The 14133-nt window shown below is 51.9% G+C and overlaps 1 protein-coding gene across 1 annotated transcript; it reads right to left on the bottom strand.

Moving 5' to 3' along the window:
- Positions 1–5495: 5495 nt before the first annotated feature.
- Positions 5496–12258, bottom strand: LOC130159879 (T-cell activation Rho GTPase-activating protein-like). Its single transcript, XM_056361908.1, has 9 exons — positions 12173–12258; positions 10545–10664; positions 9540–9624; positions 8393–8452; positions 8006–8167; positions 7812–7921; positions 7407–7602; positions 7125–7181; positions 5496–5585 (listed from the first exon to the last, which is right to left on the bottom strand). Exons 1-9 carry the CDS (start codon positions 12256–12258, stop codon positions 5496–5498), a joined length of 966 nt encoding a protein of 321 aa, XP_056217883.1.
- Positions 12259–14133: the final 1875 nt, after the last annotated feature.

The raw sequence follows: 14133 nt of genomic DNA, 5'->3' as shown, positions 1-14133 counted from the left end.
AAATCCTTGGAACTGCTTTCAGGTGATGTTTCTACTGCTATTGGTAGTCACTTTAGGCTAGAGGATGGTGGGTACCTGAACACAGTGCTTGGGCCTCCACAAAGAAGCACTTTTCTACAGACACCTGTTCTTGTTTTGTCAGGGGAGTGTAGAAACCAAAGTGCTCTATCTGGTACCTGTTTGTGATAGTGGGGCTATACAGATTGCCTGAAGGTGCCTTCATATTTGGATGGCTGACTATTTAAGAACAGAAAAGTGTAGCACAGTCTTCATCGTTTTGAGACTTAGAGAGAAGAAAGAAAATATGTGAGGACTTCTTCTTGCACTGCTGTATTCTGTATCTTAGAGTAATTGGGGACAAAGAAGGAATGGGATTTGGGGTTTTATTTCAGTTGCACTGAATGTACCAGGAGAGCACACTTTATGTATAGAAATAAATTTCCATATTCATAAGACTATCAGAACACGGTGTTTTGGTGCTCAGGTTTTATAAACTGTTTTCACGGCTTTATGTTGGTTACGAGTGCTTTATTTTAAGTTCTGATCATCTTTCTTCTTCTAGAAGTCAAACTGAGCCAGCGAGTAGAACATCAAAAGAGGTATGTAAAAACACAAGCTGAAACTTTTTTCTGCATGCTGCACCTAAGCCTAAGAAATGTAGCCTTGTACTAATTCTTTTATATATATAAAATATAAATGTTTTATATATAATATTTGTAATATATATATAAAAACATACTTTCCAGTGAAACACAGTGTATGCTGTAAATCCAATGTATTTGATTCAGCATAGTGAAAACTGAGCAATGCCAACTTTTGCACGGTGCTAATGTGAGCAGTGGTATTTGTGCCTAGTAACGCATTGCATTTCGTACTGAATAGGCTAGAACATTTCTTGTATGACTGTGTGTTGTACAGATAATGTGGGCTCATTTTTAGAGCTTGCAGGTTCAAGGTTTGCACCACTGAACTTGGTGCCACCCTTCAGTACACCACCACTTTGAATTTACATTTGGAAAAGGGGCAGCATTTTTCTTCAGTTCAGAAAACACTGTCGTTCTGCTGCTAAGACATGAATAAGTAACGCGAGGAGATACTTGACTAGTGATGGCCTAGATCTCCATTTGGCCCTTGGGTGGAATGCTACGTGCAACAATGCATTTCAAAATAGCCCTCATAGTACAAACATTACTTTGTGGTGGTGTTTGGTTTTCATCTGTAAGTATAACTGCTTTTTCTTCACTCGAATGGTGTGAGGCATTACACGAGCTCTAGGTCACGGGATCTGATCACTTTGTAAGCTCTTAGGATAACTTAACCTAGAAATTCATGAACTTGGGGTCTAATGAAAGTAAATGAAAGACAGCGCAAAAACTGTGCTGCGCTCATGAACCGTGCCTGTGTGCATTTAGAAAATGTTGAGCTATTAACTGATTAATTTATAAACTGCACTGGCAATGTTTCCTGTAGTGACACTTCCTTCTCAAATAAACGGAAATATTTTTTTTAGATCCTTTTGAGCTGAAAATGGACAGCTTCCTTAACCCTCCGTCTTTTAAGCAGTTGTGAGCATTTGGCAAGGGTCCCCCTCTGAGGTATCCTGAGCGATAGATTGATCTCAGGAGGGGTTGGTTACTTTAGTTTCTTCCCATTAACAACGTAGGCATACGTAAAGCTGTTTAAGGTTTGGACTTTGTTTTGAACAAATACAAATTCCACTGGCTTGGAGGTGGCTCTTTCAGTGATGCTCAGAGGCTATAGCGCAGGCTTTCATACAGCAGTAGGGGTGAACTCTTGCTATGTTCTGATTGTATGCAGAACTTGAACATGTGTTTAATTTTTCTGAATAGATTGGCGACTCTTCCGCATCTCTTTCTCTGGCCCAGCTTATTAAGGTATGTTTAGATGTACTTTCTTGTGAAATAGTGGTTGTAAACCTTACACTGTGCTCTCTAGCTGGATAACTGCTGTAATATGAGCAAAACATTAATTGTTAATAATTCAGAGTGTTTATCCTAACTTTAAAATGTGCGTATACTTTGATACTATCCTGTAGAGAGTAGTTCCCAGCTTGGGAAGATGGAAGGGGAGCACCTTATTGGCCTCAGTGTGATGCTGCAGTATTACTCATCTGCAAGACACAAAGAAGCAGCACTTCAGAAGCTGTTTACCATTTTTCATACGACCCGTTAATTCTTCATTGGAACCTAACACAATTTTTACAGAAGAATTTAATTGGCTGTAAGTTATGGACATTGCTGGGGCCTTTGCAACAGCCAGAACAGACGTGTTTCTGGAACATGGGCAATAGCATGGCTGTTTTTGAATTTCTAGTCATTACCTAACCCTATGTTAGGTATGACCTAACCCTAAGTCTGAATTTTAAGACATAACCTTAAGACTTAACCCTATGACGTAAGCCTATGCCTTAAGCCTAAGACCTATCTCTAAGACTTAAGACTCAACCTTAAGGTTTAACCCTGAGAGTTAACCCTAACATTAACCCTAAGACTTAACCTTAAGATTTAAACTTGGGACTTAACCTTAAGACTTAAATTTAAAAGTTAATGTTAAGACTTACACCCTAAGGCTTAACATTAAGACTTAAATTTAACACTTAAACTTAAGACTTAAATCCTAAGACTTAACCCTGAGCCTTAAACCTCAGACTTAACCTTAATACTTAACCCTAAGACTTAAAATTCAGATTTAACCCTAAGACTCAGTCTATAAGATGTAAACTTATGACTTAACCTTAAGACTTAAATTTAAGACTTAACCCTAAGACTTCGCCTTAGAACATTAAGACTTAACTCTAGACTTAACCCTAAGACACAATCTTGAGACTTAACCCTAAGACTTAACCTAAAGTTTAACTTTAAAACTTAACCCTAAGACTGAACCCTAAGACTTAACCCTATGACTTAAACTTAAGGCTCAACCTTAAGACTTGACTTTAGGACTTAACCCTCAGAATTAACGCTAAGACTTAACCTTAAGACTTAACCCTAAGTCATAACCCTAAGACTTAAATTTTAAGATTAATTCACCACTCATCCCTCTGACTTAACACTGAGACTTAAACCTAAGACTTAATCTTAAAACTTAATCCTAAGACTTATGCCCAAGACTTAACTCTAAGACTTAACACTAGGAGTTTACTCTAAGACTTAAACTTAAGAATTAAAATTTAGACTTAACTCTAAGTCTCAATACATAAGACGTGAACTTAAGACAACCATAAGACTTAGCCCTAAGACTTAAAATTAAGACTTAAATTTAAGACATAACATTAAGACGTAACCCTAAAACTTAACCCTAAGACTTAAGCTTAAGACTTAAATTTAAGACTTAACCCTGAGACTTAACACAAAGACTTCACCTTAGAACATTAAGACTTAACTCTAGACTTAACCCTAAGACATAATCCTGAGACTTCACCTTAAAACTTAACCCTAAGACTTAACCTATAGTTTAACTTTAAAACTTAACCCTAAGACTGAACCCTAAGAAACAACCTGACGACTTAACCCTGAGACTTAACCTTGAGACTTTACCTTGCGATTTAACCCTGAGGTTTAACCCTGTCTTAATGCTAAGACTTAACTTTAAGATGTACCATTAAGACTTAACCTCAAGACTTAACCCTAAGACTTAACCTTAAAACGTAACCTTAAGATTTACACTAAAAACTTAACCCTATGACTTAAACTTAAGGCTCAACCTTAAGACTTAACTTTAGGACTTAACCCTCAGAATTAACGCTAAGACTTAACCTTAAGACTTAACCCTAAGTCATAACCCTAAGACTTAAATTTTAAGATTAATTCACCACTCATCCCTCTGACTTAACACTGAGACTTAACCCTAAGACTTAATCTTAAAACTTAATCCTAAGACTTATGCCCAAGACTTAACTCTAAGACTTAACTCTAGGAGTTAACTCAAAGACTTAAACTTAAGAATTAAGATGTAGACTTAACTCTAAGGCTCAATACATAAGACTTGAACTTAAGACAACCATAAGGCTTAGCCCTAAGACTTAAAATTAAGACTTAAATTTAAGACATAACATTAAGACGTAACCCTAAAACTTAACCCTAAGACTTAAGCTTAAGACTTAAATTTTAAGACTTAACCCTAAGGCTTAACATAAAGACTTCACCTTAAAACTTAACCCTAAGACTGAACCCTAACGTTTAACCCTAAGATATAACCTTAAGACTTAACACTAAGATTGAACCTTAAGAGACAACGTTACGACTTAACCCTGATACTTAACGTTGACACTTTACCTTGAGACTTAACCCTGAGATTTAACCCTAAGACTATTAAGCATTCGCTAAGACTTAACTTTAAGATGTACCATTAAGACTTAACCCCAAGACTTAACCTTAAAGATTTAACCTTAAAACTTAACCTTAAGATTTACACTCATGATTTAACCCTAAGACTTCACCCTAAGACTTAACCTTATGACTTAAACTTAAGGCTCAACCTTAAGACTTAACCCTGAGAATTAAGCCTAAGACATAACCTTAAAACTTGACCCTAAAGTCATAACCCTAAGACTTAAATTTTAAGACTTAACCCAAAGAGTTATCCCTAAGACTTATCCCCAAGACTTAACTCTTAAGGGTTAACCCTAAGACTTAAACTTAAGCATTAAACTTTATAGTTAACCCCAAGACTCAATCCATAAGTCTTAAACTTAAGAGTTAACTTTAAGACTTAACCTTAAGACTTGACCTAAAGACTTAACCTTAACACTTAAATATTAAGACTTAACCCAAAGACTTATCCCTAAGATAAATTTTAAGACTTAACCTGAAGACTTAACCTTAAAAGCTAACCCTAAGAATGAAGCCTAAGACTTAACCCTAAGATATAACCTTAAGCCCTAACACTAAGACTGAACCTTAAGACAGGCCCTGGGCCTGAGCCATCTCTGCAGGGATGAGGCCTTCCTCGGCGTCCGTCCCTCAAACCCTCCCTCCGGCCCCCACGATCCGTCCCTAAAACACTTCCCCTCTGGCCCCCAGTCCCTGCTGGCCCTGAAGGCCGGCCACAGCACTTGGTTTCAAGCCTGAGCTGGTCATGTCATGGCTGTTCTGGAATGTGGTACAGTGAAAGAAGAGATTGAAATGGCAAATGTTCCCCCCCAGAGTGGTCCCATGCTGGCAAAGGTTGTCCGAGGAGGTTGTGGGCTCTCTGTCCTTGCAGATCTTCAAAGGCCAAGGGCACACAGTTCTCTGCAACCTGCTCTAGATGAGCGTGCTGGAGCAGAGGGCTTGGCCCAGAGGACCTCCACGGGTCCCTTCCAACCCCACCCTCCTGTGTGGCTCTGTGCTTTGCTTTTCCTCCTAAAGCTCCTCAACTCAGCCCCGATGCCCGCTGGAAAGGGTGCTGGGGCAAGGGATGATCCCAAACTCCTCCCCGAGGGTCCTTCCCAGCACAAGAGCTCCCCACTCCGGAAGACACGATGGCAGACACGGTCAGGAGAGGGAAAAGATTCTTTTATTGTCAACACCAGCTGCGAGGGCCCAGGAGTCACAGCGGTTCAGCCGGTGAAAGTCAGTCAGCACCTGCAACGACAGAGTCAGAAAGCTCTGCTAAGCCCCCAGAGGCAGGAAGAGGCAGGATTTGGTTCCCCCTTCTTTGGAGGACACTGTTTCTGAGGAATTCCTCATGGCCCAGAAGGGAGAGCTCTTGCTGGCCTCCACTAGGGGCCTTCTCCCCAGGGGTGACCTCCCTAGGGAGCTGTGCGTGCGCAGGGATGCTGACAGTGCCCCTGTGCCACGCAGCAGGGCTCGATGGGGAGCCCCTGGGGAGCTGCCGTGGGGCTCATCCCAAACCCTGCTCAGCACCAGCCCTCGCCGGCCCTTGCCAGCCAGCTGGGCTGACTTAGGGCCGTGTTCAGACTCGGGAAAGATGGGCAGCAGCGCCTGGTACGCACCTGGCCTTCCTGACGTGCTGCACCGTCCTGAATTTTCTCAGGTTTGGGCCCGCAAAGTCATTTCCTCTCTTCTCCGTTTTATTTTTGCTGTGCTGTCCCTCTCCTCTGCCCAGATTTCTTTTCTCTTTCTTTGTCTCGAGTTTTCCTTCTCCTGGTGGGATCCTGAAAAACTTTCCACCCCACAGCGTGATGAGAGGGGGAAAGCCCCAAGCCCCTGCAGTGAGCTCTCAGGTCAGGCAAGGGGAGCTCTTCCTACCTGGTTTCCTGGGGCAGGCTGGTCAGTTGTTGCAGGCATGCCGGGGACTCTGCCGTGCCCTCGGGGGTGGCTGGAGGCAAATCTGGAGGTGCCTAAACCAGAAACGTGGGAGGTAACGGGTGGCAAGTAAGGGCCTGGGGTAGTGAGGGCCTGACTGCCAAATTGCCATCTTAGCTCTACAGAGGAGATGCTGGTTTGCATCATGCACATTTTGCACAGTCCAGCCACTGCAGCCTAGACTTGATGAAGCTGCGATGGAATAGGATCTGAGCAAAAGCCCTCTCAAGGTGACAGCTACTCCCTTCTGTCCTTTTGTGGGTGTTTTGTAGGTATGTTTTGTTTGATGAAGCAGATCATACTTCATGAAATGCATTCCAGAAACAGCCTTTCCAGTTTTCCTTAACACGTACCACGCTGGGGGGAGAGGAGGAGCCCCAAAGGCACAAGAGAGCGGCTGCCAGGAGGAGGCCCAGCGGCTGCTTGGCCTCCTGGGAAATTACTGTCCCACTTGAGACATGTTGTCCCAGTGTCTGTGGAGCTGCCGTACCTCTGCCGCTTTGGGCCCTGCCCCTGTGTCTCCCCCAGCTCCTCTGTCGATGTCCAGCAGAGAGGCGTCTGCATCCAGAAAGGCTTCTGCCGGACGCTGGGTGTCTGCTGTGCCTGCAGGGCCACTTTGCTCTTCGCACTGCAGCTCTGGAAAGCAAAAGCACGTGCAGCAGCGCGACTTCTTGGAAGTCAAGTACATCTCAAGCAAAGCCCAGCCAAGCCCTACACCGCTTGTCTCCTCAACGTTGAGGTTTCTGGCATCCCGAGCCCCAGTGTCTGTGACAAGCCTCAGCCCCTCCTCCTACCTGTGCGCCTGTCCATGGGTGCTGGCACCTCCTCGGCTGATGGAGGGGAGAGGCCGGCCACCTCCCCCCCAAAGATGTCCCCGCAGTTTTCAATGAGGAACTCCACCAGCACGTTCACCTGCAGACATGAAAGCCTTGGTCTCAAGCCAGGTGCCTGCAGACATGTCAAGCAGCCTTTCCCACTGCTGACCCTTTGTCTGCGCAGGTGGCTGCGGCTGGGGGTTGCTCTTCCAGGCACCCAGCCCACCAGCCCTGGCTCAAGGGAGGAGGCAGCCAGGGACCTCTCAACAGCCAAGCTCCGATGGGCCGGGAAGGCAGCAGCCGGCTGCTGGGTAGGGCGTACCTTCTCGGTCACTGCCAGCATGGCCTGCAGCGGGAGCAGGTCCTCGTTGGGTGGGCTCAGCAGGTTGGGCCCGATGCAGATGGCCAGGTTGCTGCAGCTCATTCTGCTGGTGGCTGCGTTGTGGCCGATGTGCTGCAGCAGGGCCATCAGCCGCTTCAGGAGGAGGAGATTGGCCACAGGCAACTTGTCAGCCACCCTGAGGGAAGAGGAAGACAAGGCTGATGAAGCAGAGGGTGCCCACAGCCGTCCCTGCAGCTGGCCCCAGGCGGGTGGGAGCCAGCAGCCGTGTTGCACAGCTTTGCAGCTGCCCGAAAAGACAGCTTTCTGAGGAACCCATGCCTTTGCAGGCAGGTCCCAGAACTCTCCCGGTCCCTGCTCAACAGGCCGGCGGCTGCCCACACTTACGCTTTCAGCTCCTCCACCTTGGCCTGCTTGCTGGCCCTCTCCATGGCTGCCATCCAGTCCTCGTAGAGGTCGATGACGAGGAGCTTGGTGGGGATGCTTCGCAGGAATTCCTGCAATGCCAAGGGCTGCAGGTGAGCCTTTGAACGCTGCAGGCCAGCCAGGAGCTCCTCCAGCTGCAGCTCAGAAGCGCTCACCTTCAAGATGACGGCCAGCAGCAGTGCAGGCTGGCTTCCCACATCGACTTCCGTGCCGCGGTCCAGGGCCTCGCGTAGCTGCCGAAGTTCTGTGCCGCCGGCAGCTCTGCGGAATATCCCCTCCGTCGTCGGTCCTTCCTGGTGCAGGACAGCCAGCAGCTCCTGCAAGAGATGCAGGACAGTGGCTTGGCTGAGGAGCTGCCCTGCAGCAGCGGTGGCCATGGCCAGCGCTCTTCCCCAGGCTGGGCTCTGTCCTCCTGCAAAGGGGCTGGGAGCAGAGAAGCGTGAGCCATGGGCAGAGAGCCCAATTCCCCAGTACCTGGAGCCAGGGGACGCTGCCTGTGGACTGAGTGGGGGGCTGGGGACCCCGTGTCCAGGCTGGCTTACCTGGATGGGCCGGGGCAGCGTGTTGTCCTCCCCACAGAGGGCTGCCAGGGGCTGCCCAAAGAGCGCCCTGCTGCAGCCGGAGCCCGCCTGCCCTGGTGCCTGGGCAGCGGCCGGGGTGCGCCGTAGAGCAAAGGGCCAGGGCAGCCCCATCCTCCTCCTGCTGCTGCTGCTGCTCCCTCCTGCTGCAAAGGAAAACAGAGTAAGACGCCATCAACGGAGAACCCCAGGCCAGCGGTCCCAGAGCCTGCCCTGCCCTGCTCTGTCCTGCCCGCAGCGCGATGCTGTGTAGTGCGGCAGGACAGGCAGGGAGCCAGCAGCTGGAACCGTGGCTTTGGCCCAGCAGCTGTGGCTTGGAGGCTGCCGAGAGCTGGTGTGCCACCAGGACAGCCTGTCCCAGCCCTTGCCCTGCCCTCCTGCAAGCTGTGGGCAGCCGCAGAGGCTCTGTGTCCTGCAGAAGCTCATGCAGCGGCCGCTCTCCAGCAGGTGTCCTTGCTAGTCCAGGTGCTGTCCTCCCGTGCGGTGCCCAACCTGCATGGCGACACTCAGGGGACAAGTGAGCACAGTTCAATCCACTGCAGGAGGCTGCCTTTCTTTCCCAAACTCACCTGGCTCGTGGCAAAGTCCCCCTGCGTTTGCAGATGGGGCCGTCGCAGGCCCTTGCTTGGGATGAGCCTGCAAGAACCAAGAATCGGGCTGCGCTTGGAGAGCAGCCCCGCAGCAGAAAGGGCCAGCGGCGAGCTGCCCCCCGGCACCAGCAGCCTAAGCATGGCAGAGCTGGGACCCTCTGGCCTCCCAGGCTCTCTGCCCCGTGCGGCAGGTTTCGTCCCAGCTCCGCCAGCCAGCCAGTACGTACCAGCGTTCCTGGTGTCTCCCCAACCCCCTCTGCTGCGGAGTGGTACTGTGGGAACCCCCGCCCTCCTGCACATGGTCACCCCACTGGCTGCACATCCCAGCACAGCCAGAGATGGGTGCAAGGCAGCCATTCTCACCTCTGCCTGTGCCTCCATCAGCCTCTCCAGGCTCCTGGCGCGCACTGTCCTCCACTGGGCGGGAGAGAAGGAGGGGAAGAAGGTGAGCAGCCATGGGTCTGCTGCTCGGCTGCAGGAGCAGTGCTTGGGGACAGGGCCCAGAGCAGAGAGACACTCACGGCGTGGCGGCGGCTCAGCTCCTTCTCCAGGAGCTTGATGGATGTTAGGCGGGTGACGCGGGCTCCCGTGCGTCCTTCTGGTGTCCTGTGCACCGGGAAGGGAGAGGGAGAGAGCTGGGTGAGCCCCAAGCCGTCTCTTGTCTCTTGTCAGGCAGCTGTGCGCGAGAGCTGCCTGCAGCCCCAGGGGCACCTTCCCCAGCTGGGGGCTGTGTTCCCCCGTGGGCCCAGCTTCTCCTGGAGCACCCCCCCCCCGGCTTACCCCAGCAGCGTGGCCACCCACAGCTCCTTCAGTGCCTGGGAGCTGCAGAAAGAGAGGAGAGACAGCGTCAGGCCCTGCTGCCCCCAGCCCTGGGCAAAGGTGGGGGCCTGCACAGCCCTGCCCCGTGGGGCAGGACAGAGGCGCTGTCAAAGCCCTGGGTTGCTCTGTCCTGCCTGAGCAGCTGTATTTGCCCTTCCCTTCTGGGGGCCAAAAGGTGACGAGGGGATGCAGGATGGGGAAGCATCCCCCATCCCTCCCTCCCTGCCACCGAGCTGCCTGCTCCCTGCCCAGGCTCTGCACGCAAGGCAGAGGCCAGTCTTCACGGGATGGCGTGGGCACGGCTGGGAAGCTCTCCTGCCCGACCACGACTCACCCAAAAGTGGCAATGCAGGAGCCGGTGGGCCAGGCGAGGATGACAGAGGTGCTGTCCTCATCGGTGCCTTGCTCCTCCTCCTCCTGTCCCTCCTGCCCCGCAGCCTCCTTCCCGCTGCTGAGCACCCACAGCTGGTCCAGGGCCAGGCAGAGCTGTGGGCGCAGGCTGGTGCCATGTCTGCAGAGAGCAGAAGCCGGCCCTGAGCTGGAGCGGGGCTCCTTGGGCTGGGTCCCCACGCGCAGAGCCCTGTCCCCCACCTGCCCTTGGGACGGACGTTGGTGCCTCCAGCACCGAGGGGCCGGGGCCTGGGGCTGGTGCCAGGGTGTCCCTGGGCCGGGGCTGGGGGGAAGGATCTGGGCTCTGAGGGTCTTACCGCAACTTGGCGACCACCAGTTCCTTGTGGAGGAGGAGCAGGCGCCTCTCGCTCCTCTTGCGGCCCCGGGTCAGCCGCACGTCTGCGCTCAGCACCGGCTCGGCGTCGCTGAGAGCCTCCCTGCAGAGCAGAGAGCGGCGGGCATGAGCAACGTCAGTGCTGCGTGGCCCAGCTGTGCCCGCGTGTCCCCGAGCCCTGGGGGAGCCCACCTGGAGCTGCAGCAGCAGCTGGCCTGGCCCATCCTGCCCGGGAGAGGAGGGCCCTGGCCGTGCAGCGAGGAGGGGGCCCAGCCGGCGACGGGGAGGCTGGGAAGCGGGGTGCTGGTGCTGTGGCAGCGCTGCTGGGCCAGAGGCTGCCTCCTGCCAGCGCCGCTGCGTGCCAGCACGGCTCTGCCCTGCTGCCTGTGGTGGCCGTGGGCTCCCCGTGACCAACGGTCTGAGCCCAACGGAAAGTGGGCGGGGCCTGCGGGGGCGGGGCTGGGGCCCTCTCCAGTATGGCCGGCCCTGCCTTGCCCGGGGGAGCCCCGAGCAGGACAGGGCAGGGGGCAAGGGCCACCTCCCTGCGCCTGCGGCCAGCGCTTTCACCTGGCTTTTTGACAGGGTCCTGCTCAATAAAAGAAGCTGTTTTTCCTAGAGATGACCATTGTGGCTAGAGGCAGACTCCTCTTGGTGGAGGCCGGCCTAGCCGTTGGAAGGCCTCTGGCACACAGGCCGTGCTAGGCCTCAGGCCCCAAGGCGCTGGAATTGGAGCAGGCCCACCGGGAGGAAAAACTTCCATTTTTACCAAAAGACGGGGGGACTAGCAGCAGTAAAGAGCCGCTCGGGTCCTGCCAGGCGCCACAGGGAAATGAAAGGTGTGGTGAGCTTCGGCAGGAATTGTGGTGCCCCTGGAGCACCACCCTTGCTTGGGAAGGCTTTATCCCACCTGGGTGTTAAGGCTTCACCCTTGGCGATCAGGGCTGGATGAGCACCACCCAGGAGCCCCTGCCCTGTTAGCCATGACCTTCACCCAGCCGGTGGCCAACACGGCCAGGGGCGAGTTTGTGGGGTAGGCCATGACCATGGCAAAGAAGGGACCCGTAGCCAGCTTTTGATGGCCCGTGTCTGGTTTCACTGTTGACCCTAAGCAATGCCTTGCTCCAAATAGAAGCGATGCAGAGAGTTACACACCCGCCCTTTTCAGGAAAAATGCAGGACATCAGAGACATGTAGCAAGTTCTCTGCTGGCTGTTGTACACTGCAGCAAGAAGCAGCGTGGGTCCAGTGGCTAATGCTGGAAGGGGAATTCAGCACTTCTGGGAAAGGGATATAAAGGCACTCTTGTGGGCCAGGCTGGGATTGGGGAGGCTGGGTGGGTGTCTGGGGTCCCAGCTTTCCTGCAGTGCTGACTGTGTGCCTGCTGCTTGTTCTTCCCTGCAACGCCGGTTGCATCCACCTGCTGGGGCTGTGCTTGGGAAGGGCACCGGGGGTGAGCAAGCCCATGGGAGAGGGCTGGGGGGAAGCTCTTCTCCAGAGATCTACCAGAAACTGTCCAGAGCATCCGAGAGGATGCTCTGTGTGACAAGGGAAGGTGCCCGTTGGTCCAATGTATGGAGCCTGCAGGGCTCCCATCAGGGTCCTTTGACCTACCCGTCCTCCAGCCAGCAATCCAGGTGCCCCTGGGGGGTCCCATGTTGGTCTCCTGAGGTACCCTTTAGCCCCGGTGAAGGTGTCATGCCTCAGTGTGTGCTTGCAGGGCATGTTTCCTTCCTGCTGACAAGGGCGGAATTGCAGTTAAATGCCCCTGGGCGATCCCGAGCCAAAAGCAGATTTTTTTCTATGGGCCACACTGCTTTGCAGTCCATGTGTGTGGTTCAGCTCCTGCATGGGAGCTGAGGACACGAGGTGACCTAGCTCTGAAGCTGGCCACTCTTGCTCCAGGCAACTCCAGTTGCTTGCGTTTTCCTTCAGCTTCCCCAGCCTGATGATCTCCACTGTCACCTCCTCCCTGTCCTACAAGAAGTATCCCTCTCCAGGCCATTAGGACAGTGGCACAGCACTCAGAATCCAGATCACTGGTAGAGAAGTAGGACAGAGGAAAAGAGAAGTTCTCCTTTGAAAGAAATCCTTGTTTGTCCTCCTTTAGCTACCAGTGGATGAAAAATACGGGGACAGAATTTCAGGCCAGCCACAGCACTGGCTTTCAAGCCTGAGCTTGTAATGTCATGGCTGTTCTGGAATGTGGTACAGTGAAATGAGAGATAGAAATGGCAAATTTTCCCCCCCAGAGCGGTCAAATGCTGGCAGAGGTTGTCCAAGGAGGGTGTGCAGCCTCTGTCCTTGCAGATCTTCAAAGGCCAAGGGCACACATTTCTCTGCGACCTGCTCTAGGTGAGCGTGATGGAGCAGAGGGCTTGGCCCAGAGGACCTCCACGGGTCCCTTCCAACCCCACCCTCCCGTGTGGCTCTGTGCTTTGCTTTTGCCCTGGCGGAGATCTTCAGGGACTTTGCGTTCCATTTTGTGTTGCCTTAGGGCTACAATGTGCTGTGGTTTGGGGGCAACAAGGTTATGGTATGCCAGAGGTCAGGCGAGTTAGTGTCAAAGTGTGTTATTGTTATGGACAGAACCTGTGTTTGTTGGCCCTGTGTTCCTGGGGTTATGGCATTTTTATCATGTGTTCTGTGTGGTGATTTTTTTTTTTTGTGGAGAGTGCCTTTTTTCAGCTATTTTGCCTTTGTAGGGTTTGCATGGGGGCCTCTGGTTTGTGTACCAAGTTTCTTCTGGTTGTTTTTCTGCTGTGCTGGTGGACGGTGGTGTTTTTTTCTGTCTTGAAACCATCGTTACAGGCCTAGTATATCTCCTGCAGGTCAGGCAGTGTCACTTCTGGTGTGGTCTGACTCATTTCTGGTGAGTTGGTAGGTAGGTATGGAGGACTTGTGGTCCCTCCATGGAGGATGACTGCTAGAGGACTAAGAGGCAGATCTGTGGAGGGGTGAGAGGACTGCTGGCCCATAAGTAGTGACTGTCAGAGGACTAAGTGTACTTGAATTTACGTGGGCTTCCAAATTCATGGTTGTTTCTCCTGCCTTGCGGAAGAGCCATGGGAAGTCACCAGCCACACGGAAGGATAAAGGGTTTCCCACGGCTACGTGGCTTTTTGGGTTTTGCTTTTGAATAAGAAAGTCCTGTCTCTACATGAGTAGAACTATAAACGGTCAATTTTGCCAACTTCAGAAAGCAGGGAGCAGCACTTTTCTGCTGTGCCTCACATGGCGGCCAGGGCACGGTGAGAAACAGCAAGTGAGTTTCTTCCTGGAACCTTCTCCAGGGGAGCAGTGCTGCACTTGTCAAGGTGAGGGGTTTTTTGGCTCTATACGATTGCAAATGTGAGGGGTTCATTTTCAGAACACAGCTATTAGGGAGCAGAACATTTGTGCTGTGCCTCACATGGCTGCAAGGACAGAGTGAGAAACAGCAAGAAAATTCCTTCCTGGCACCTGCTCCAGGGGAACAGTGCTGCCCTTTCCCAAGATGTATTTTTTTTTGGCTCTTAAGGTCTGCAACTCTGAAGGGTCAATTTTGCTCACCACAGAAAGCAGGGAGCAGAACT

The sequence above is a fragment of the Falco biarmicus genome, chromosome 16 (assembly GCF_023638135.1).
Source record: "Falco biarmicus isolate bFalBia1 chromosome 16, bFalBia1.pri, whole genome shotgun sequence".
In the NCBI taxonomy this organism is placed as follows: domain Eukaryota; kingdom Metazoa; phylum Chordata; class Aves; order Falconiformes; family Falconidae; genus Falco; species Falco biarmicus.
Note: the sequence above shows the minus strand (reverse complement) of the source record. Positions and strands in the feature narration are given on the sequence as shown.

What these genes read in the sequence shown, in the direction of transcription:
- LOC130159879 (XM_056361908.1), bottom strand. Translation starts at nt 12,258, where the DNA reads ATGACACCTTCACCGGGGCTAAAGGGTACCTCAGGAGACCAACATGGG. An exon ending in TGCTGGCCGTCATCTTGAAG is followed by an intron (nt 7,922 to 8,005) that starts GTGAGCGCTTCT and finishes TTGGCATTGCAG; the next exon opens with GAATTCCTGCGAAGCATCCC. An exon ending in GGGACATCTTTGGGGGGGAG is followed by an intron (nt 5,586 to 7,124) that starts GTGGCCGGCCTC and finishes CTGTCGTTGCAG; the next exon opens with GTGCTGACTGACTTTCACCG.